At 43.4% G+C, this 26081-nt stretch overlaps 2 protein-coding genes across 3 annotated transcripts in view; one reads left to right on the top strand and one right to left on the bottom strand.

Moving 5' to 3' along the window:
- Positions 1–24791, bottom strand: LOC309526475 (olfactory receptor 5V1-like; the record flags this gene model as incomplete). Of its 2 annotated transcripts, none has more annotated exons than XM_082212612.1 (2): positions 24773–24791; positions 1–966 (listed from the first exon to the last, which is right to left on the bottom strand). In XM_082212612.1, the coding sequence occupies exon 2, from the start codon at positions 931–933 to the stop codon at positions 1–3; it is 933 nt and encodes a 310-aa protein (XP_082068738.1). In that variant the 5' UTR covers positions 934–966; positions 24773–24791. The 2 variants fall into 2 exon arrangements, with proteins under 2 accessions (XP_082068738.1, XP_082068737.1); XM_082212611.1 differs by lacking the exon at positions 24773–24791 and adding an exon at positions 3328–3356.
- The window catches only part of LOC309517280 (uncharacterized protein), a gene marked incomplete at its 5' end in the record, with an annotated part of 34648 nt that continues 29764 nt past the window's right edge, over positions 21198–26081 (top strand). The window contains one exon of the mRNA XM_082196421.1: positions 21198–22108. Coding sequence (XP_082052547.1) covers positions 21198–22108 — 911 coding nt within the window. The remainder of the gene's footprint in view (positions 22109–26081) is intronic.

Below are 26081 nucleotides of genomic sequence, written 5' to 3' on the forward strand. Positions count from 1 at the left end.
TTAAAATCTTTTCAGGCAAAATGCTTTGACCAAGGCCCTCTTAACATCCTTATTCCTCAGACTGTAGATCATAGGGTTTAGCATAGGAGTAACAATCCCATACAACATGGAAACAATTCTGTCCTGTTTGGGTGAATAGCTGGAGGTGGGGCGAACATAGGTGGCAATGGTGGTCCCATAAAACAGGAAAACTACAGTCAGGTGGGAACCACAGGTAGAAAAGGCTTTGCGCCTTCCCTCAGCAGAGCGCATGCGCAGGATAGTAGAGATGATATAGACATAAGATATCAGAGTGACCAGGAAAGCACCACCTCCTAAAATGCCAGCCACAAGCAGGAGAACTAGTTCAGGGAGGTACGTAGAGGAGCAAGAGGCAGCCATTACTGGTGGGATATCACAGTAATATTGGTTAATTTTATAGGGCTCACAGAAGGACAATGTAAAGGTCAATGAGGTATGAATCATGGAATTAATAAAGCCGGTTAGCCAGGTCCCTGCAGTCAGTTGAACACACAGCCTTTTCGTCATGATGTTTGTGTAGTGCAAGGGACTGCAGATAGCCACATAGCGGTCATATGCCATCACTGAGAGCAAGAAGATTTCGGTGCCCACAGCATAAATCAGAAAGAAGAGTTGTAATACACAGCCAACAAATGATATTGACTTGTCCTCTGACATAAAGACCTGGAGCATCTTTGGCACTGTTACTGTGGGGCAAAGGACATCCAGGAAAGACAGGCTGCTGATGAAGAAGTACATGGGGGTCTGGAGGTGACTATCTGTTGCTATTGCTGTGAGAATTGCCCCATTTCCTGCCAGAGTGATCAAGTAGGTCAGCAGAATTACTACAAAGAGGGCAATTCGCACTTCTGGGAGATCAGAGAGTTCAGTCAAGTAAAAGTCTTTTGCTGCTGTGGTGTTGTCTTTCTGCATTGTCCTCCTAATCAAACTGGTCAGCTAGAATGTCTAAAATACGAAGAAAACAAAGCAAAAAATTTATAAGTACAAATGTTGGTTGAAGGACAATATACAATTGTTTAAGCATCTGACTTTTAATCATAGATGGCCTGATCCTGTTTGTTTCTGATGAATATCTCTCCCACACATGTGGTCAAAACCTGTATATAGATTCCTTTGGTCAATAGAAAAAGCTTTGAAACCATTTTGAGATTAAGAATAAAGAAAACCTCATAAAATATAAAATTGAACACAAAATGGAAGAGCATGAGAGACAGCACTCTAATCTCTTTTCAAAACTATTCAGGTCTTAACCACAATATTACTGTCAGAAGTTACCATGGAAAGAGTCATTTTCTTGTACCTACTAGGAGAGGGAGGCAGGCATAGTGGCCATCGCCAAAGCATTGCTATAATTCCCCTGGCAAGGTGGAGGAGAGAGAGTGTCTTTCTCCCAGTTTCCCTCTCCTTTCCCAATTTTTTTAAAGGAATTTTTGATTAATTGACTGACGGAAAGGATTGGATTGGATTGGCTTTCTATCTAGCCTCTCCTCCAAGAAGCTCAAGGTGACATACACAGCTTTTCTTCTCCCCATCTTCTCTTCACAATCCTGTGAGGTAGATTAGGTTAAGAGACAGTGACTGGCCCAACACCACCCAACCAGGGGTGGAGCTTCATGCTCTGGCACCAGGGAGCAGAGAGCAGGCAGGGACGGGGCTGGCGCACATCCGGGGGGCGTGGCACGTGTCCTGGGGGCGTGGCACGCCACCTGCATGGCGTGCGTCCTGGGGGCGGTGTGCTCCCCACCGGGATTGTGCTGCTGGGGGGTGGTGCGCTCCCCCCACACTCCTCTTCCTCCGCCAGTGCACCCAACGAGCTTCCTGGCTGAGTGGGGGATTGAATCCTGGTTGCCCAGCACTCTGACCACCCCACCTTATGATGCATGCCAACATCAGGGCTGCGTACCCTCCCCCACCCCTGCTACATTCTAGAGGCTTGTTAAGGGAATGAGATCCAATGGTTGCAAAACCTCCCCTTACCATCCCCAGCACAATCCTGGAACATTGGAGGCAGGGCAAAAAGCAGTAACAACAGATCTTAACACTGATGCTGCAGGAAAACCTCCCTCATCAGATCTCCCTCTCCTATGGCAGCCCTCTGTCTCCACCCATAGAAAGGAAGATCTGAAGAATCTTATGGCCTCAGGTCAGGCACCCCAAAGACCACAGGATTGCAGTCGTAATCAAAATGCCCCACCCCTCAAAATTTTATTGCATATACTGCCATGCACACATTGCATTAATCTTGGATTAAATAATCCTGTTCAAAATATGAAGGAGTACCAGAATGATGGGTGGTAGTTAAACAGTAAAGCCTTTTTTTAAAAGATATTTATTAAAGTTTTTTAAAATGTAACAATGAAAATGAAAAATAAAAAGAAACAAAATACAAAATACAACATAAAAACAGTTAAAAAACAAATAATTTTCCATAACTTATCTTCCTTACACTTATTTCCACAAACCTCCTCATACCTCCCTTCTTTGTATTCCACTTCAATTTGTTAGTTCAGCAAATCCTTACCATTAAGCTTTTACCCATTTGTAAACCTTTTTTTTTTTCATATCTCCTAAAGCATTACAGCTGGAAACCCCTTAGTTTCTATCCAACATCCTTCTAGCATTCATTAATTTTACAATATTTCTGTAAATAGTCTTTAAATTTCTTTCAGTCTTCTTTCACCATCTCTTCTCCCTGGTCTCGGATTCTGCCAGTCATTTCTGCCAATTCCATGTAGTCAATCACCTTCATCTGCCATTCTTCCAGAGTGGGTAAATCTTATGTCTTCCAATACTTTGCAATGAGTATTCTTGCTGCTGTTGTAGCATACATAAAAAAAAGTTCTGTCCTTCTTTGGCACCAATTGGCCGACAATGCACAGGAGAAAGGCCTCTGGTTTCTTCAGGAAGGTATATTTAAATACCTTTTTCAGTTCATTATATACCATTTCCCAGAAAGCCTTAATCTTTGGGCACGTCCACCAAAGGTGAAAGAATGTACCTTATATGCCTCCATTATCTGATAATAATGAAGCCAATCTCTCACTTTGTTTTTTAATTTTTCGAAACTCTGCAATTTCAATTTGTCTCCTTCTTGTTCCAAAGGTAGTTAAACAGTAAAGCCTAGGAAACATTATATGTACGTGTTAAAAGAAGGAGATTAAAAACTTATCAAACCAAGAAAATGTGCTTACTGGCATATAACAACATTACTCTCCAAGTTTATATTATCACTTAATAACAGGCATTTTATGGCAAGACATTTATCTGCCAAACAGTTTAATAAGAGTAAATGGATTTTAAACTTACCTAATGACAATATATTGCAAAGATGCTATGATTTTTTCCCAAAACAATCACTAAACCTAAGGTATACATTTCCACATAGAAACTCAACTAAGATTATGACTTCCGATCTCTTATATTTAGTTCACTGAATGAATATAATATGCCCATAACTGAAAAACAGCACTATAGACCTAAAGTATTTTGACTGCCTAAGATTGAAGACCCAGTAAACTGCATCCACAAGCCATCCTTGCTTTCCTTGTGAACTGTAGAACCACAGCAACAAACAAGAAAGTGAAGAATTTATGTGGAGTCAAGAAAAATATCACACAGCAATCTGAAGTAATGCCTAAGAAGCATTGCCTCTGTCATGAGTCAGAAGGACAACATCTTCCCCCCACCCCGCCTTTGCCACAGAGGTGGAGTGGGGGGGGGGAGATGGCATAAACTCTATCTTGGGACACAGCTCTCGGAGGAATCCTGCAGTTGCTGACTTGAAATCTCAGTTGTGCAAAAGCTCATTGGGCCAAATCCTGTTTGTCAACACACAAGAATGACCGCTCCCCGCTTAAAACGGGGGGCGCCCTTTGCGTGGACGCGCGCAGCCCCTAGATCTGGAGCGGCTCCAACAGCATAGGCTTGGTTTGCCTTCCCTCAGGTGGGATACCTGGAGGTCTCCGCCTACCTCAGTCAGTTGTCCAATCCCACCTGGGGGAAGTGTTGCCAAGGAGACCAGGCCAGGTAGGGGAGGGATTACCTGCCCACACAATAGAGGGAGGATCTTACCTGGGAATCCTCACTTGGCTCCAGAGCTTCTCCCACCCTACCCACCCTCAGTTAATGTCTTATTGGCAGATTAACTGGCGGCGATACCAGGGTTCCCCGTTAAAGGGGTTTCTGAAGGGAGGCTTTGACCGTACGTCGAAAGGTCGTCATTGCTCTCCCCTGCGGCGGCGTAACGGGGGCAGCTATCTCTGCTTGAACATATGTTCTCCAGAGCCGGCCCATCCCCCCCACACACACACTGGATAACCCTGATGCTCCCTAGGTCCCCGGCTGGGGACTGGGGAGGGAGAACGCCCAATGCCTGAGCCAAGGTCTGCCCACATTTGAAATTTAATAAAGTTGTGGCCAATTTAATCCCATAGCATGTTGTCATGAGTCGTTAATTCACATGACAGGGGGGACCACGCGGGATCTGGGGACTCCGCCTGTCCACGCAAAGAGAACTTGAGAAAAACATTACCACGGGTAAACAGATTATATTGATTAAATATACCAAAGTAAAGGATCTACAAACCAACCTAGTTCAATCAGACTAAGCAATTCAAATACACCCAGCTGGGCAGGTGAATTGTAATATATGGGGGGGGGGATTATCCTTCCCAGCTCCTGGTCATATTCAAGAGTCACTTGCTGCGGCCATACAGAAATGTTTGAAAAGAAGCCTCCCTCTCTGCTGCAAACATCTTGATGTTCAGACATAGTTCAGACTATGCCAGTAGGACCCCGACCGACCCCCCCCCCGGACATCCCAAGGTATAACCTGTGAAAGATGACTGAAGAGTGCCCTTCACTCTTCATTAAAGCAAGCATGCCTTAATTCCTCTCACCTGCCCATACCAAATGCCACAGGAGGTGATCAGCTCCCACTTGTTCATTTCCAGGGAAACACACAAGAGGTCAAACAGAGAGCTCTTTGCAGATCCTCCAAGAACATGTTCTGACCTGAAAGATGGACCCCATCACGCTTAAATAACTTCCATGCGATTATCAGGGACTGGGAAGAGGAGGAGGAGGAGGAGGATGTCGGCATGCAGAGGGTCGCAAGGACATCTGGCCAGCCCCAGCTGCATCATCTCCTTCCAGCCGTCCCACTGCGAAGACCCATCGGCCTCTGGTCCGACATAAATCAGCGACCCAGGCTTCAAAGCCAGGGCACACTATATCAGCAGAGTGAACTGCGCACACAGAATAGGTGTGAGGCTTGGGGAAGCATACTACAACTATGGATTTATTTATTTATTTATTTTTAACATAATTTTTATTGAATTTTCCATATTTCCTTTCATACATATCCCGAGCTTACATTATTACTCAAAAAGAGCAGCAACCTCCTTCCCTCCCTCTTTCCTGACTTTCCTATACCTTTAACATATTTATTACATTTACATAATCACGTCTTTACCTTATATAATCATTTAAAAATCACACTCTCATTTGTAAATTAGCTCTTTCTTTCCTCATTACCAAATGTTTCATGCTACAAACATCTTCAGGTGTTTACAGTTTTCTTTCAAATAATATATAAATTTGCTCCAATCTCTCATCGGGTCGGTTCCTGATTTTCCCCGTCAACTTCGCCAACTCCACAAATTCTACCATTTTTATCTGCCAGTCATCTAGGGTGGGGAGTTCTTGCTGTTTCCATCTCTGGGCCAGGAGGATTCTTGCTGCCGTTGTGGCATACATCAATAAGTTTACATCTTTTTTGTGGATTTCCTCATCAATTAACCCTAATAAGAATACTTCTGGTTTTTTACTGAAATTATATTTCAATACCTTTTTTAATTCATTATAGATAATGTCCCAGAAGGTTTTACCTTGAGGGCAAGTCCACCACATATGTAGGAAGTTTCCTTCCTTCTCCCTACATTTCCAACATGATTTATCCTGACCTCTATACAATTTGGCAAATTTACTTGGTGTGATGTACCAACAATACATCACCTTCATTAGATTTTCTTTAAGTGCCACACACACTGTGAATTTGATTGTTTTATTCCACATTACCTCCCACCTCTCAAAATCGATGTTATGCGCCAGATCCTGTGCCCATCTTGCAAGTTGACCGTATTCTTCTATCTTTTCCATTGCTTCAATTGCACTGTTTGTTGGTTGTTCCAGCGTCAACACTATGTCATCTGCAAAGGCTTTATATTTATACTCTTTGGAGCCAATTTCAATACCCTTTATTCCTTTTGTTTCATCCATTTTTTTCAACAAAACTTCTAAAGTTGTTATGAATAATAGTGGTGATAACGGACACCCCTGCCTCGTCCCCTTCATTATCTCAATTCTTTCCGTAAGAGTATTATTAATTACAAGTCTATCATATTGTTCAGAATAGATAGATTTAATTCCATTTATAAATTTGTTCCCATATCCATGATTTCTAAATTCCTTTTCATGAAGTGCCAAGACACATTATCGAATGCCCTCTCAGCGTCCAGGAACATTAACACTGCTTGTTTATCCCTTCTGGCATCCAAGAGTTCAATTATGTCAAAGATGTTTCTAACATTATCTTTCAGTTGACAGCCAGGCACAAAGCTGGTTTGATTTTTCCCAATTCTTTCTCCTAATATTTGTTTATATCTGTCAGGTAACTGCCATTGGCTCAGGGGCGAGAGGGGAAAAGGCGGATGGATTACAGAGAGCCCCCAAAGATCGTGGGAAGCAGCACTTCCTCAGCGGAGGAAGGAAGCCACACCTCTAGAGGGGAGGAGATGCAGGGTTCGGAGGATGCAAGGCGGTGCCAGGACACCTTGCCTGAGCAAAGCGGGGAGGAGGGAGGTCCCCCGTTACCCAAGCCTTCCTTGCACAGTAGGCTTTCGCGCAGAGAGGGGAGGCGCAGAATGGGGGTCAAGAAACTACTTTGCTGGGGAAGATTTAAGGACTGCCCACTCTAGGGTTCTGCCAGTGAATGAGCAAGACATGGAATAGAGGCGCTCTGCACTGTAAAGGTTTTTGGTTTTGGTTTTTTTGCACTAATAAGAAAGCTTTAGAACAGACTAGTGAGGCATATGGCCTGATTGCTCTCGAGCAACCACCTGATACCCTTAACAATATTGATTAGCTAAAATACTAGCAAATAATATATAGTCAGCCACGACTGGACCTAATGGTCAGGGGTCCCTTTAGCTTTCATTTATAGTCATTGTTTAGGAGAGATATTGGCCTATAATTTTTAACTTGAGTCGGATCTGTGTCTGGTTTAGGAAGCAAGATGATATGAGCTTCTCTCCAGGTCTCCAGAACTTTATTCCCTTCTAAAATACTATTCATCACTTCCACTAAAGGTGCAGACAATTGTTCCGAGCATTTCTTATAATATTTGGCTGTTAGGCCATCTGGGCCTGGTGCCTTACCAATTGCTGCTTGTTTTATTGCCATTTTTATTTCTTCTATTGTTATATTTGTGTTGAGTTTTTTCCTCATTTCCTTCAGTCTATTCTGTTCCAAATATTCTTCAACTTTCCCTTCATCTTCTTTTTCTTTTTTGAATAGTTGTTTATAGTGCCTCTGAAAGCTTTTTCTAATTTCATCTGGATTTTCGATTTAATCATAAATCAGGGCAAAGAAACATGTCGTCTCTCTCTTTGTCTTCACAGAGAGACAAAGAAAAGCAAAAGCTATAAACACAATGGAAGTTCCCAGCAGACTGTGCTGGTATGTAAACAGACATGTGACACGCAACAGTTCCATGTCTGCTCCTTAAGGCGGAGTGGAAATCTCAACAGAGGAATGGTGGAGACCACCTCCCCATCCTGACCCTTCTAGGGAGGAGGAGGAGGAAGACATTATATATTTACAACAGGGATTTGAGGGAGGTCACAGCTCAGAGGCAGATGATGGGGAAAGCTGGGAAATAATGGAAGAGCCAGAGCAGCAGCTGGCTGACATGTTGTCATTAGAAAACATTCCAGAACCTGGCAAGCCTTAAAAGTAGGAGAGCAAAGAGCTCAAAGACAAAGGGCACTTAGCAGCCCCCGTAGAGGAGGTGATGATGATGATGATGATAAATAAGGAATGGAAGAAATGGGAAGTGGAGACTCACTCAGGACAACGCCTTTATCCAAAAGGCTGGGTTCTATAGCCTCCCAGTGTAAAATTTGAAATAAAAACGGTCTGTAAGAAACTTTTCCTTGTCTTTATACTTTACTGGGCAACCAGCTGGGAGCTGCTGACAGCATCCTGACAGCTATTTTCATTTGCCTCCTACCCAGAAGCCTCCTGGGATGGCAATCTCCACCACTCCTCCTCATCTGGCCAGTCCCTGGCAGTCAACTATGCTCTGGCAGGGGTGCCAACTTGAATAAAATATTGTGGGGGGCCAGGTAAGACCCATCCTACAAAATTGATCAAATGACACAGTGCACACACACCATTTGAATGGGAATGCCCATCAACTTTGTGGGGGTCTGGCCCCCTCAAATATTTTATTATGGGCCCCCACTGCCCCTAGGAGTTGACTCTTATGTGCTCTGGTAACCTTTAGGCTAGATTACTGCAATGTGTTATATATGAGGCTGCCTCTGAAGACAGTTCTGAAACTTCAGCTCGTGCAGTGTTCAGTGGCCAGAGGCCAGGTTGCTCGCCAGGACAATATGGTTTGAGCATATAACACCAATCCTGTCCTGATTGCACTGCCTGCTAATGGGCTCAAATCAAAGTGCTGGTTTTGACCTATACAGCCTTAAATGGCTCAGGACTGTAATACCTCAAGGACTGCCTCTCCCCATTTGAACCAACCTGGACCTGAGATCATCATCTGAGGTCCTTCTTTGTGTGCCTCCTCCACAAGATGTCTTGAGGGTGGCAACTGAGAATGGGCCTTTTCTGTGGTGGCTCCCCGTTTGTGGAATACTCTCCCCAAGGAGAGTAGATATTGTTAGGTGCCTGGTGAAAACATTCCTCTTCTCCCAAACTTTCTCCCAAACCTTTGGCTAATTAGACTATTAAACCTATTAAACTGTGAGAGGTATTGTTTAGTTTGTTATTGTGCTATGTATTTTTGTATTTTTATACTGTAAACCACAATGTGATTCACAGATGAAGGAAAGTATAGAAATTTAATTAATAAATAATAAATAAATGCATTCGGTTAAGCCTGCCCAGCCCCACTCCCTATTATTTTTAAGGGGAAAGGGTTCTATGAACCATTCCAATAGACATTCCATTGCTGGCTTGCTAGCAGTGGCATTGCAAGGGGAAACCCAAGCCCTTTGCCCTTTGTGTTGGGCATTGCATCTCCTATGCCTTTGCCTCCCTTTAAAAATTATTCTGTGTACCTGTTATTACATTACATTGTATTGTATTGTATTATATTATATTATATTAATTATATTATATTAATTACATTGCTTACAGGGCAGCTGGGCACATTGCAAAGTGCCTTACAATTGAGCCACTCATCATCTTAATTTGTCCAGAAGCATATATGCATCTAAATTAGCATAAGCAAAACTTATGTCATATGATAATCTCTAATGAAAAATGGAACATGTTTTTTTTGTGGGGGATCTTTTAAAACAGTTTTGGCCCAATTAAACAGCAGGCGGCCACACACCCCGGCCATCCTGATTGGTCAGCCAGGGGGTGTGACACGACCGGGAGTCCCAGTGATGTGGGCGGCATCCCTCCGCCCACAGCCAGGTCACCAGGAGGCCCACAGGCCCTCCCGCAATGCTGCCCCCCGGGGAAGGGGAGCAGACTTTTTGAAACTTACATAGGTGGCATCTTTCCCCCTTGCAAATATCCCACATGATAGCAGGGGCAACATCAGCCTGCTGGAGGGGAGTTTACATACATATATGGTGGTTTTACAAATCTGTTCACCCATGTTAGGCTTTGGTATTCAAAGAATTGAGTTTAATATACAAAGCGGGCCTGCAAACTTCCCCTCAGCTTACTTTACTTGGAATAAAGGACATGTCTACTCCACCAATTGTTCATAAAGTACTTTTAACGTTCCTCCTTGTGGTGGCATGTATGGAAATACCCATGCAATGGTACACTACCTTGGGCTTGAACTTTGAAGCATAGTACTCCAGAGCATGGACAAGACCCCTGGCTGAGAAGACATAACAGATTCATGTGACCAAAGGGAATTCTAACTCCCATCAGTTCTATAAAGTGTGGCAACCATTTTTGGATTACATGCATCAAGAAGACTGTGCTTATAAACCTCTAGAGAACTCATGGCAATATGTGGGCGGGGGTGGGGGGGAATTGGAGTGAACTATAAGAATTTGATTTGATATTTTTAAGAAAAGCGATTGATGTGTTGGGAGCTGAGTTGTTTTCTGTGTGATGTGAAAAATGAAAATTATTTTTTTTAAAAAAAAAACCATGCATAGAGGGACCATCCTGGTGAGAATATGAACTAGCCCATTTTATCTGGTGTGATTAGCTTACAGGGACAGAACCATGCTGTGGGAAAGTGGGGGGGGCAGATCTGGGCAAGATAAGGAGGGGGGATCGTGGGTCATTTTTTTCATGATGCACAGGCATGTCAAGGTGTGATGTCCAAACCAGCATTCGTTCCAGAGAACCTGCATCTGCCTTTCTCTAATTTAAAGTAACGTCTTTGAAACAGAGTTGAATTTTAACAAGGCACTGAGGAGCCAATTTGCCAGAACTTTCAGACTTCTTGCATAAGTTACATAATGGCAGGCTGGCAAGCGATAACTTTTTAATCATGCCCTCGAGGGCTTATTAGTATAGCTGGGAGTTGACACGGTTGCCGGAGATATGAGTCAATTACCTTAAACTGATCACCTCAAATCCAGAGGCAGAAGCACTCAAAGGGGAAAACCTCTGGAGTTTTCATTTTTGTTTTCTTGCCAGAGTTGGGACCATTAGACTGAAGCAGTGCACACAATCTCCATGGTGCATGTCTTCGTTCCCAAGAAAGGAGCAAGAATTGGCTACAGAAAATTCCCTAGGAGAGATTGGTAAGGGGAAGAAAAACTACTTGTATGATCTCCAACTCCGAGACTACACAGAACATTAATCATGCACTTCTATCTTCTATTCTATTATACATGACAGAGTAAATCACCTCTGAGTATGAGTACCATTCTGGTTAGCCACATGCCCCCATCTTCCCAGTCTGGGCCTGCCATTTGTCCTATCCCCTGCTGACCCCACAGGGGGAAATCACAGAAAATAGAGTTTAAACTGAGAGTTGCTTATAGAAAGCAGCTATATGCAAATCAAAGCATGGTGTATTTGCTAGAACACAGCAGAAGTTATGGGAAAGGGACATTAATTCATCCTACTGTAAGCTGAAACTTCAGCCATGAGTTCCTCAGACTCAGAACAAAGCCCACCCCAATGGCAAACATTTCCCCATTCCTGTAGGAAAGGCATTCTCCATCCACAGGAAATTTGAGTTGCGGCAAGGCCGCCCTACCATTACGCAGACTGATGTAGTCCATATTCACACCATATATTTAAAACAGTATGATATCACTTTAAAGAGTCATTATAATAATAATAATTTATTCCCCAGCCACTCTGGGCGGTTTCCAACAGAATATTAAAATACAATAGTCTATTAAACATTAAAAGCTTCCCTAAACAGGGCTGCCTTCAGATGTCTTCTAAAAGTCAGGTACAGTCATACCTTGAGTTGAATGTGCTTCAGGTTGAGCGCTTTCGGGTTGCGCTCTGCGGTAACTCAGAAGTAACGGAGTGTGTTACTTCTGGGTTTCAACCACTCGCGCATGCGCCGACACTCAAAATGATGTCACACGCATACGCAGAAGCAGCAAAACACGACCCACACACGCGCAAACGCTCCGGCATGTCTTACGTTCTGTTCAAGATGCGAACGGGGCTCCAGAACAGATCCCGTTCACATCCTGAGGTACCACTGTAGTTGTTTTTCTCTTTGACATTCCACTACCGAGAAGGCCCTCTGCCTGGTTCCCTGTAACTTGGCTTCTCGCAGCAAGGGAACTGCCAGGAGGCCCTCGGCACTGGATCTCAGTGTTCAGGCAGAACAATGGGAGTGGAGAGGCTCCTTCAGGTATACTGGATCGAGGCCATTTGGTGCTTTAAAGGTCAGCACCAACACTTTGAATTGTGCTCGGAAACATACTGGGAGCCAATGTAGGTCTTTCAAGACCGGTGTTAAATGGTCTCAGCGGCCGCTCCCAGGCCCCAGTCTAGTTGCCGCATTCTGGATTAGTTGTAGTTTTCGGGTCACCTTCAAAGGTAGCCCCACATAGAGCACATTGCAGTAGTCCAAGCAAGACTACTTGGCTTCTCCCAAAGAATCCTGGGAACTGTAGTTTGTTATGGGTGCTGAGAGATACTAAGAGAACCCGATTCCCCATAAAGAGCTACAATTTCCAGAGCTACCTGTGAAGAGGGATTGATAAACCACGCTGGGAATTGTAGCTTGAGGGGGTAGGGGGTCTCCTAATAAGGCTTAACAAGCTTAACAAACTACAGCTCCCCAAATTATTTAAGGGAAGCCTTGATTTCATAGTGCATTAAATCTTTGATGTGAATGTGGCTGTAGTCACCTCAGATCGCTGATATTTGGCAGGGGGAAGGAGTTGTGGCAAAGTGTTGGAGGGTGAAGCTTGTGTGTCTGCCCTGCCTTGTTTATTTGATTGTTGTTAGCCGCCCTGAGCCCGGCTCAGCTGGGGAGGGCGGGATATAAATAAATAAATAAATAAAATAAAAATTATTATTATTATTATTATTATTATTATTATTATTATTAAACAAGCCTGCTGCCCTCTGGTAAACAGAAAATGAATTCCCCTTGCCAGGATGGCGCATCCAGTTTCACCGCCTGAAAAAAGATCTCTATGAGATCCCAGGAGCAGGAGTGGAGGAAGGGGGGGTGCAAGCAGCCCTGGGTGTCACCACTGAGGGGGTGACAAAATGCCGAGCAGCACTCAGTGCAAGGCCTGCAGCGCACCCAAGCCACGTGTCTCTCCTGGGAGAGACGCGGCGGCTTGGGCGCGCACAGGCTCCGCACTGCCCAAACGGTCTGCCCGCTGCCTCCCCCCCCCAGCTGTAGGGCAGCTGAGTGGGAGGAGGCAGGCAGACTCCGGAGGCCTCATGGTGTGCCCCACCCCTATGGACGGCTCGCCCCGCCCCTTGGCACACCGCCCCTGGTGCCCGAGCAGCTTCCTCCACCGCTGCCCACGAGATGTCGACGGAAGCTGCATCCACCACAGCCGCAACAGCCACACAACCCCAGCAGTGACAGGGGTGGGTCTATGGAGACACGGCTTCCTGGGATTCCAGACCCTCCAAGTGTCCCTATTTTCCAGGGACAATCCTGGATTTACAGAATCCATCCTGGTTTCTGATTTGAATGTCCTACTCTTCCTTAGGATGTCCCTATTTTCATCAGAGAAATGTTGGAGTGTATGGAGTTAAGCGACCCCCAAGCCAAGGAAATAAGTAACTATACAACCTTTAGAAGACACCTGAAGGCAGCCCAGTATAGCGATGTTTCTTCATGTATAATGTTTTATTATTATTTTTTATAGGTTGGAAGCCACCCAGAGTGGCTGGGGCAACCCAGTCAGATGAGTGGGGTATAAATAAATATATTATTATTATTATTATTATTATTATTATTATTATTATTATTATTATTTCCTTTTTAGCACCATTGAAGGTGTCTTCATGTTTTATAGGCCCATGCTTTAAGCCAAGGTTGGTGGTAGTAGTGGACTGTGGCCTTCTTGATGTTGTTGGGACTCCCAACTCCCATCAGCCTCAGCCAGCATGGCCAATGGTTAGGGATTGATGGGAGCTTGTAGCCCAGCAACATTTGGAGGGCCACAAGTACCCCACCCCTGGCTTAGATCATTTGGAGTTGCCTGGCTCAAGTTCCTAAGGCTCTATGCTGTTTCTCAAGTCTCCATCATTACACAGTGGTACCTCGGGTTACAGACACTTCAGGTTACAGACGCTTCAGGTTACAGACTTCGCTAACCCAGAAATAGTACCTCAGGTTAAGAACTTTGCTTCAGGATGAGAACAGAAACCGCGCAGCAGCAGCGGGAGGCCCCATTAGCTAAAGTGGTACCTCAGGTTAAGAACAGTTTCAGATTAAGAACGGACCACCAGAACAGATTAAGTTCTTAACCTGAGGTACCGCTGTACAAGGTGCTTTACAGTGCAACATAAGCAACAGAGACATGTCCCTGAGCCAAATTTTGTAAGAAGGAAAAGGAGAGGAGGAGTGGAGCGCCTGGAGGAAAGAGGGTCAAAAATAATAGGAGACAAATATGTTTAAATGCAGCTGCACCTATTTAGCTCAGGTAAAGAGTGAAACCAAAAGGGCATCACAGAACAAAAAGGCTTTGAAAAAAGAAGCTTGGAGGAACAACTATTGTATATCACTAGCTTAGAATTCAGAAACAATAGCTTGAATCTCCTATATTGTGAATAACATTGCACAGACGGCCTATAGATGGATCTTTGGTGACATCTAGCGGCTAGTTTAAAAAATGTATTCATTCAGTCTTTTCAAACTAAAGGAATGGGAAGTTTTTCAATTCTAGGCCCGTTTAGATTTTAAAGAATCAAGTACCAGGTAAAGAAACTATGTGGAGGTTATACACGACTGTATTCTGCTTCTCTATCCATTACTAATAAAGGATGCAATACCCCACATTACTGTTGATGAGTGCTGACAATCCACATGCTGCTGTGCTTGCCACTCAACCATACCCTAGTCACGAGTTAGGCTTCCTCTTGCCTTCAGACTTTTTGTTAAATATCTTTCCGTAAGAGCAACCCCTCAAATTGATAATCCCGTCATCCCACACACACAACTGATGCAATAATTTTAGATTAGATGGCACAGCTTCTGTTGGCTTCTGGCTCTTTATTAGCTGAACTTCCAATGGTTATGGTTATTTTTCAGGGCCATATCTCCATATGCAAAAGGTGGAGACACATAGAAAGTTGGTGGTGCATGCAGATTGCTGCACGTCATTAGCTGGAGCTATTACTGATGCTGCCCATTCGCACAGTGGTTGCATACTACCATTATCAGCTTTTGAAAAAAGGTTTGCATCTTTGACAAGTCACCAATTTTTAACATCAAATTTTATTTTTTTAATTTGTTTGTTTTGAAATTAAAAAAAAACAACAGACTCATCAGAATGGTATGCAGAACAAGCTGGTGCCTCTGTGGTGTATCTTCCAATTGCAGGTTGTATGAATAGTGTTCCAGGTTCTGCAACAAGACCCAACTTCTGTTTATCCATAGCTGGGGGGGCAGGGACGACCTGGTATAAGACAGAGATCATCTCAATAACAAGGCTTTTAATGCAAGATAAATAATGCATTGCACCTCATTTTGAATTGGTCGTATTAAACAAACAAACCAGATACTTGTGGATGAAACTAGCAGAAGATGTCAAAAGTATTTGAAATATTAATTAGCGAGTTATTGATCTGAAACATAAGAGCTGATTTGAGAACCTGGAGAAAATGAGAGCTGTACTGGACAGTTGGTACAAGATTGACTTTTGGAGTGTCTTGAAATAGCAGGAATGGACAAGTTGACAGATTTGGTTTATAAGACAAATGGTATCCTCTGTAATACAAAATTTGCTGAGAGATGGTCATGTTTTATAAAGTATTGCACTACAAATGTGGGAGGCATGAGGCATGAAATAAATTTATTTTTGTAAATAATGTTTGATGTAAGTGTGAACTGCATGGCTTATGAATAAGGCGGAAGCTTTTTAAAGTTTGCTTAAGTTTTCCTCTTTCCCTCAAACTTCTCTCTCTGTTTCATATCAATGTGTTATATTGGTTTTCAAAAGTGTACAACAAAGAGTAAAGAATAACAAAGTAGCAAATGCAGGCCTCTCATTGTTTTCCCTGTTGAGTAAAGTTCATAAAGGAGGTACACAAGCAGCTGGCAGGTTAGCAAAGAAGCCTCTCCAAAAGAAAGCATACAGAGCAGGTGGCTTTTGAGCACCAGAAGAAGAGTTAGTGTCTGCAAGGAAGGGAAATGAAACATTTTCAACTGTATCAGGTTTGGCATTGCCTTTGGCCAGCCTTAAATTATGAGTAAGCTTTATATGAGTAATGTGTTATACATAGGGCTGCCTTTGAAGACGGTTCGGAAACATCAGCTAGTGCAGAATTCAGCAGCCAGGTTGCTCACTGGAGCAAGACGATTTGAGCATATTGCCCTGATCTTGGTCCAACTGCACTGGCTACCAATTAGTTTCCAGGCCCAATTCAAAGTGCTGGTTTTGACCTATAAAGCCTTAAATGGCTCAGGACCACAATACCTCAAGGAGCACCTCTCTCCATATGAACCTACCCAGACCCTGAGATCATCTTCTGAGGCCCTTCTTCGTGTGCCTCCTCCTTGAGAGGTGTGGAGGGTGGCAACACGAGAATAGGCCTTCTCTGCAGAGGCTCCCCGTCTGTGGAATGCTCCCCCCTGGCACCTTCATTACACACCTTTAGGCGCCAGCAGGGCCGGATTTAGGTCTGATGAGGTCCTAAGTTGCTGAAGGTAATGGGGCCCTTTCTATGTCCAGCTGTCCTTTGCCAACAACAAATTGTCACTGTTTTTTGTGTTTAATATATGCTATATGGTAATTTATGGACCTAATAGGTATTTAAAGCCATTTGCACATAACAAAATATGTATTTTATCAAAGTATTTGTTGAACTGAAATACAATTAAGTAGGATATTAATTGTCAAATACTATTAAGAAGTATATTAATAGTGAAATAATTATTAAGTTCTAACTGTATTATTTTATTTTATTTTTTATTTTATTTTATTTGTTTTTTATCTTATATTTTGGAAATGTACATCCAGGGGGTTTTTTCCCTTTAAATTTTTTTGGGGGCCCCCAAGAGAGTGGTGCCCTAAGCTATAGCTTGTTGAGCTTATACAGAAATCCAGCACTGGGCGCCAGGCAAAACATTCATTTTTAACCAGGCTTTTGGTTGGTCTGTTTGACATCTTATACCCTTTTAAAATGTGGCTCTTTTCTGGGGGAGGGTGGTTATTGATGTTAGGATATTTCCGTTCCACCTTAAAAGGGAGCAGGCTTTGTGAGTCACAGACATTTCCTGTTCACAGGATGTTTCTGTTGTGTCTTTGCTTTCGTTTCTCTCTGTGTGTCTGAGACACTGAAGCAGGCAGTCATGTTTTCTTTGTTCTGATCAACGCTGAATAAACTTGTAAATAATGCTCTCCTGGGTGCATCTTTCGCTGTGCATTATCTGCTGATAGAGCGTGCATCAGCTCTGGAATGTGGCAAGCTATTTCTGGAGCTCGTGTCGCTAATTGCTGATACTGCGTGTCTACGGGAGATCGATGGATGTCCGGAGACGACGTGGAGTCATGATGGACTTTGTCTCCCTGGCAGTATCCCAACAATTGGGGGGTGTTGTTTTTATTCTGATTATATATGTTGTGATCTTTTCTGTGAACCGCCCTGAGACCTCCGGGTATAGGACGGTATAAAAATTCAATAAATGAAATAAATAAATAAGCTTCTCCATCAGAGCTGAACAGCAGAGACAACTATTACCAGTCAGTGAAAGGAAAGGTCAAAAGCCTCCTGCCACAGTCATTCTACCAGCAACCAAAAGGAAGACATTGAGAGCTGTGTAAAGTAGCTTGGGACCAGTAAAGAAGACAGCAGGGCTAGGAGGGAGACTTGGGGACTGGTGATTTTAGAAATACAGTTAAATACAAGATCCTAGAGTTGGGCCACATAAGGGAGTAAGATCCCTAGCAGAGCAGCCTATCCAGCAATTTGAGGATAGAGATGAGGTCCTATAGTTCAACTTCACTGGAGTAAGATGCCAGCAATGGATAACCTTCAGTGCAGCTTCCCGTCCTGTTGTTAAACTAGCCTCAAATGGTGCCAGCGTCCTTTCTCAAAGGCCTATGGAAGTTGGTGGTGGAATGTCACTTCTTAGCAAAGCTGTGGACTTGAAACCCTGAAGCCAGTGGTTCTTTGGATCAGTCAGGGAAGTCAACAGCTAGGCAGGAGTTTTTGGCTTCTCGTTTACAGACAGGTCACAGAGACATGGGATCCTGGCACCTTCCCACTTCAGAAAATGGCTGTACCACTCAGGCTGGGAGAACCACGGATGATCCAGATGAAGGTTGGGGGGGGAGGAAACAAGTGAAGCCGGCTTCCCCTCCACACCTGTAGCATAGAAAGCAAAAGGAAATTCCCCAGATGCTGAAGGTATTGGTGAGATGGAAGAATGAAAGGTAGCGCTGGTGTCCTCTAGGATTCCATTGAGAGCCAAGAGACATTCATACTGTGACTAATAATTTGCAATAATTGGTGAAGCTGACAAGCCTTGCAATATAGTCTGAGATTCAGAACACCCATTCCTCCCTCTTTTGCTGTCTTATAAAGTAAGGCTCGGTTAAACCCTTTCCCATTTCTCACACGGAGAAGACTGCTGCCACTACTGTAATAAGGTAAGGGGAAGCATAACTGGAAGGATCTAGAACAGATAGAGCAATCTCAGTAGGAACAACATCTTGATGGCCAAAATGTGCCTTAGCCAAGAGAGCAAAAGAGGACCATAGTTCCACCACCTGACACGTGCCAGGTCTTTGGTCTCCAGGACTCCTAAATATTTCTTTTTAATGCCTCCCAGAGGGTGAAGTTGGCCTCTGTTGCTAAGGAAACCTGGTCATGCTAATTGATGTTGAGGCATGTAAGTTGTCGTTTGGTATAATTGACCTCTAAACCTTCAACTTTTAAAATTTACGTAGTTCCTCTTTCAAAGGTGCAATTCCTCCAGCAGAGTCTGATAAACTTCCCTTTTCTTTTGCCTCATTTTTCTTTAGATTCTGAAGGCAAGGAGCTCTTCTTTTTATTTTTGCACAGTGCCTGGTGCAAATTAGGGAATTAGACATGATCATTATGATGGTATATTGATTCCTTTCTTTTGACAGGAAACTACTTTCACTTCAGAAATCCACCACTACAATTTTAATATCTTATCAGTCTTGCAATGGGGGGTGGGGAGAGAACCAACATGTAGCTTTGCGGAGTGAGAGGTGCCACTATAAACTGCTGCAGTTCTGGTATATATAGTAAGTTATAATGAGCTGATTAGGAATTACTCAGTTGCCATCTTGAAGTGAAACTTTCAAACAAGGTTTGCCTAACTTGAATCCAAGCTCCTTTTTGGGTTGGAGAATGAAGAACATGCACCTTGCAGATTGTGAGTCTGCTCAATAGAAGTCACCAGAAATCAACAAGTTATGGAATATGAAAAAGTTATGGTAGCTTTTGCCATTATAAAATTTTGAGGCAGATGTTTCTTAGAACTTTTGTGTGGTATACAGAGGAACAACAAGATCTAAGGTAAAGAACAAGTTCAGCAGTAACAGGTAGGATGGTCACTGCAAAATAAAGAACTGAAAGTTATTTCTCTTATGTTGCATTACAGACCTGAGCTTTCAGAATCAAGGTATATATCATAAGATACTTGGGGGACTGGGAGATGATTCCAGATTAACATTCAAACAACAGAACATTTGCAACAAGAATTAGAAACCAGGGTGTTCCTTCATTTTAGAGTCTACACCACATAAACTAGCTATTCTGGGACAATGGAGTCTTCTGTCTGTTCATGGGAAAGACAAGCCTTGATCTTCACGCCAGAGCAGAACAAGCTTCTAAAGACTGTTCTTTACTAATGAAGCCTTTTATCACTGATTCTGTTGCAGAGTGAAAGGTGAGCCTGCTCGCTTCATTTTCAGCGTATGTTATTTGAACTGCTGTAGTGCCATGACTAAAAAACTTGGTTCACATGTTACACTGAACAAAGGTAGAAGCTGACTTCACACACAAACAAGTATTTGTGTAAAACTTTGTTGATTTGTAGAAGAAGAAGAGTTTGGATTTGATATCCCGCTTTATCACTACCCGAAGGAGTCTCAAAGCGGCTAACATTCTCCTTTCCCTTCCTCGCCCACAACAAACACTCTGTGAGGAGAGTGGGGCTGAGAGACTTCAGAGAAGTGTGACCAGCCCAAGGTCACCCAGCAGCTGCATGTGGAGGAGTGGAGACACGAACCCAGTTCCCCAGATTACGAGTCCACCGCTCTTAACCACTACAGCACACTGGCTATTATAACTTTTATTATATAACCTATTATAAATTATTATTATGTACAGCTCAGCTATTCTGTACACAGGTACTCAAGGCCGTACACTTGTTGAGAATTACATGCAAATAATTGTACACCTCAACTGTTGTGTACATGGGTACTACACAGACTGCACGGTCATTAAATGTGAGATGTAAACATCCCTTATGAAACCAAGTTATGAATCAGGAAGTCCCCAGTTCAAATCTCAACCTTCCTATGAAATCACTAGGTACAAACTACTGTCTGTCAACTGCAGTCCTCCACATCTGCAATATGAGAGATAATTATACCGACTTACCTTATGCAATTGTTGTAAGGATTATAAATAGACAGTTGTCAGGATTGTAGATAGATGATGCATGTGGGGTGCTTTGAACACTTGGAAATGTTTTATTTATTTATTTTTGTTGATTAAATTTGTATACTGCCCTTCATCCAAAGACCTCAGGGTGGTTCATAGCATACCAATTCAAGATAAAAACACAAAATACATAATAAAAACGGTGGGGATGGGACCAAAAGCAGCCCTCTGGACTGCTCCATCTGGTGCTCCACTCTTCTCAGACCGCAGTCCCTCCTCAGCCACATCCCCTCATCCCAGGGCTCCTCCCTCATTGGCCCTGCTTTGCACCCTCCTTGAGTTGTTTTGCCTAGCTGGAATGTGCCCTCAAACTCTAATAATGCGTCTTGCTTGGATGGATGGATGGATGGATGGATGGATGGATGGATGGAAAGAGGGGTCTGTGAGCATGTGTCTGCCCTGGCCACCACAGGCATGTGGTCCCTGGAAGGTTACGCAGAAGTGAATGTGGCCCTCAGACTGAAAATGATGACCTGTCCCTGCATTCATGTAGAACTTCCTTTCTAAGTATGATTCACCAAGACGTTTGTAGTAATAAGAACTGACTGATACAATTCCCCCCTCCATTATTTAGCAGATATCAGAATATGGAAGCAGCTGTAGAGGGAAACTGCACTGTGGTGACTGAGTTCATTCTCCTGGGATTCTCAGAAGGTCCGGAACTGCAGCTGCCCTTGTTTATGGTGTTCCTCGTGATCTACATCATCACCCTAATGGGGAATCTGGGGATGATCATGTTAATCAGGGTCAACACCCGGCTTCACACTCCCATGTATTTCTTCCTATGCAACTTGTCCGCTGTTGATATCTGTTACTCATCAGTCATCACGCCAAGAATGCTGATGAACCTTCTAGCACAAAGCAAATTGATTTCCTTCAATGCATGTTTTGCTCAGCTTTACTTTTTTGTGGCCTGGGTGTGCACTGAATGTTTCTTGCTAGCCAACATGGCATATGACCGTTACATGGCCATCTGTAGCCCATTGCTCTATTCCGCAGTTATGTCGCAGAGAGTCTGCATCCTGTTGGTTGCTGGCTCGTGCTTCATCGGCTTCACAAATGCCATGGTCACGGTATGTTTTTTAAGCAGGTTGCCATTCTGTGGCTCTAACATCATCAGACACTTCTTCTGCGACACTCCTCCCCTGTTAACGCTGTCCTCCGATAGCCATGTCACGGAAATGATCATTTCCTCCCTCGCTGGGTTCACTACCATTGGATCCTTGTTCATCATTGTCTTCTCTTACGTGTTCATTCTGGCAGCCATCCTGAAGATCCGATCAGCTCAAGGCAGACACAAGGCCTTCTCCACCTGCACCTCTCACCTTACAGCCGTCACGGTCTTCTACGGGACTCTGATATTCACATATCTGCGTCCCAATACAAGCTACTCGTTGGGTCGGGACCAAGTGGCTTCCGTGTTCTACACAGTGGTGGTCCCAATGCTGAATCCCCTAATCTACAGCCTCAGGAACAAGGAAGTGAAGGAGGCTTTCAGGCAATCTGTGAGGATGAAAATGTTTCTGCAATGAATGCAAAAACAATTTAGGGCAATTCCTTTAGGAGGCCAACAGAAATGAAACAGAATTCTGTGAAAGCTTCTGAGCATATGTACACATACCCCTCAACCTCTTTATCAGACAAGATGTTAAAAAACACACGCTTGCACACCTTTCTGTTGGCTTAATAAAGGAATTTCCCTAATATGCACTTTGGAATTTTTGTTATGAGCCAACAACCTTTACTTGGGGGGTTTAAAAGAATTTTGTAATTTAAATAGTAATAATCATGTAACAAAATAATCATAAAACAATAAATGGAGCAACTCTAAAATCTTCCCTATGTGGGTTCCAATCTGAATTAACATAGACCTTGTACACTGTTGTAGATGACAAAGGCTAATCTATGCATGGCAAAACATATGTTACCTCCATTGAGTTGTCTTCACTGAAATAACTAAAACATCCTTAGCCACCCAATTCTATTCAATTATAGCTCAATTAAAGCAATAGCCCTTTCTTTTTCTACAGGTATTAAATTAGTTCAGCTAAAACAACTGTGCTATCACCACCAATTAGTGTTGATTTGAATGGTCACTATGTTTACCTTGTGTGTGTTTGCATTTAAATGCCACAAAAACAAATTTCATGCTCTTTTGGTTCTTCTGTTTGCACATATGTGTGTACCAGTTAAGGGTAACATTTCATGCATCTGATGGTGCAGTAAAGTCTTTACACAAAAGTTTCTGCCACAATCAATCTCATAAGTGCCACGAGATCTTTGGTAGTTTTACCTACAAAGGTGGCTCCTCTGTTGGGAAACGTAATGCAAGCATGCATGCATTCGTTCTATTTAAAGACCTTCCTTCATTGATTAGGATCACATCATAACAATATAGCTGGCATGTCCAACTCCCAAGAGACTGTGATCTACTCCCAGTAAAAAAAAAAAAATGGCAGTGATCTACCCATTGGGGAGGATTGCACAGAGTTTTTAAACTTTTCCCCATAAGTTTTTGTACACGATAAGGATCTACCAGGATCAGCCGGTAAATCGTGATCTACTGGTTGCACATCCCTGCAAGACAGCATCTGGACCTCAGTGTCTGCGCTGAACGATGGGGGTGGAGACGCTCCTTCAGGTATACAGTGGTATCTTGGGTTAAGAACATAATTCATTCTGGAGGTCTGTTCTTAACCTGAAACTGTTCTTAACCTGAACACTTTAGCTAATGGGGCCTCCTGCTGCTGCTGTGCCGCACTGCACAATTTCTGTTCTCATCCTGAAGCAAAGTTCTTAACCCGAGGTAATATTTATGGGTTAGCAGAATCTGTAACCTAAAGCGTATGTAACCTGAAGCGTATGTAACCCGAGGTACCACTGTACTGGAGTTGTGTTACTGCCCCCCAGGTGACTGTGATGGGAGGAGTGGATCTCTCAAAGCTATGTCCACTTGAGTTCTTGACACTTCGCCAGTAGGAACTCAATGGCTGGAGAGCAGAAGCTGCTGTAAGACTGAGAGTCAGTTTTTGAGCCAAGGTCAGCCAATCAGCTTCATGGCTGAATAGGGATTTGAACCACTAAGCTCTCAAACCATTATATCATTCTGTCTCTTTTTATCTCGACTGCTTCCATTTGGGGGCAACCATGACTAAGGCTACAAGTTGTGCATTAGTGTACCAGAGCTGTGCCTCACTGGAGGAGGAAGACCTTGATTCATACAGATTAAGGCATATTCTATATTTCTTGCAAATCCTCCCACCCATTTTACCTGTGGATGGGAAAGATGTGGGAAAAAATGGGACTGATGCAATCACATCTAGCTTGATCAGTACAGTTCAGTACATCAGTAGAGCTCATGCGAGGGTGTCTCAAAGGACCATCAAGTCCCAAAGAACCTGAGGCAATGTAGAAATACTCCTGCACTAGCTGATTCTAAGCCCTTTCAAAGCGGCCTTTGCAGTTTCCAACCTGGAAATATTGCAAGGTAATTTGAAACCGAAGCGCTACCTGGAAAACTGGACTCTTAGTTGTGAGCCAACAGAGGCTAACAATAGAGGCCCATTTACTCTGCATCCAGTGTGTGTTCCCACCACTGGTTTGGGAAGCAGTATGCACAGGACATTAGCCACAACTCATATCTATCCTGTTCCAGCACTTTGATGCATTTTTCCCTAAACCAGCTTCGGTCCAAATTGAGAAAAAGAATGACCTAGCTGCATTTTAAGCTTGTAGTGTATACCTAACCTAAGACTAACCCTGTGCACGCTTCCTTGGCCCTGCCCGAAAACATAGTGAGTGTAAGTATGCATAGAACCAGGCTTTTTCCCCTGCTGGAACTCTCCGGAACTCAGTTCCGGCACCTCTCAGGTGGGCACCATTGCCATTATAAGAAAACAAGGGAGGTGTTCATGATGAGTTCCAGCACCTCCTTTTCTAGAAAAATAGCACTGCTGTGAACTATTTTATTAAAAGACAGCAGAGCCCACACGCTTTGCAGCTTAGTCGGTCGTCTTCAGTTAATTGGTGAAATGTTTTTATTTTAAAAATGATGGAGAACAGAATAGAAAACCGTTGCCTGCTTAACTGAAATAGAAATCAGCATTAGTATTCTTCATCCTGGCAATGTTCTCCTGAATAGTACCATTAGGAACTGAAATACCTCAATGTTTTCATTCTTCAGGGAAACGGAAGAGCCAGTCTTTGCGGAGCCATGTGAAGCATAGTAAGTCTGACTCATCTGTACAGTTTCTTGCAGCGTCATGTAGACAAAAGGCCTGAGGCTCACACTGTTGTTGAGGCACTCACAACTAGCAATAACCAGCCGATAGATGCCAGTTAAAATGTGAGGAGAAAATTGTGACAAGCTTACTTGAAGGCTGAAGGGAGGGAGGGGGAGGTCTTTACCAAGAGTTGGATCTGATGAACTTTAGAAGGAAGAGAATTTCATAATAGAGGAACCACCATGAAGATGGCTTTGTTACCTTGCAGGTCAGCCTAACCTATGCATCTTTTGGTGGCTCATTGATATACCTCAGTATACAGAGAGGTACATAAGGGAAGCCCCTCTTAATATTCCACCCCTGTGAGCTACGTGTTTGATAATGACCCATGGGCAGATCTTCTCTGGAGGCTCCTGGTTCTGAAATTTGGTGGGTAAGATTAGCCCTGCAGCAGGGGCAGAAAGCAGGGAGGGAAAACGATGTACATCAGGCCACCCATCTGCTTTGTTGCTGTGCTTGCTGGGAGGGAGAGGCAGTGGGGGGGGTGTCTGCACAATGCAGACCCAGAAGCAGAAGTGCCACATTGACTCTGCTGTTGTGTTCGCACTGCAGCAACCTCCCCACCATCATACCCCTTCCTCTCTCCCTTCCAGTAAACACAGGAATGTGGCAGGTGGGAGGACAGGCATGTAGCACTCTCCACTAGGCCACCCTGTCCTGGAGAAAGCAGCACTCTCCTTGAGCTTCCATGAACCATAGCTTTTAAAAATATATACTATATAAATCTCCTAGGTGACTGTATATTGGAGTAGCCAGGGACACAACGGTGAGCGATTCTGCACCTTGAATTGTAGCGGAACACAATGAAATGTTATCATCATTGCAGCCAGACGATGGTAGCAATGTGTAAAAGGGAAGATCTTGTGTTACTTTTTATGATGAAGGACTGCCACTGTTCTCTGAAGCTCTGGAGACAAGGGAAAAACTTTCATTCAACAGTAAGAAAACTGTGCATTGCATCATGGTAAATATTGTTGATCTGTCTTGCAAATTTATTGGCTGATATTTAAAAAACAAGGTCCTGTATTGGTCAACCACCAACCCAGAACCCTGAATATAATAAAATACTATTAAACTTTGGTCCCCAAAGAGAGGCTAGCTTTATTGGCTTCTTATCTGACAACTATTTCCAGCAACAGTAACAAAGATAGCAGCAGTTTATGTCTAGGATGTAAAAATAAACACAGA

The sequence above is a fragment of the Podarcis vaucheri genome (genome assembly GCF_965113315.1).
Source record: "Podarcis vaucheri genome assembly, chromosome: 1".
Taxonomy (NCBI): Eukaryota; Metazoa; Chordata; class Lepidosauria; order Squamata; family Lacertidae; genus Podarcis; species Podarcis vaucheri.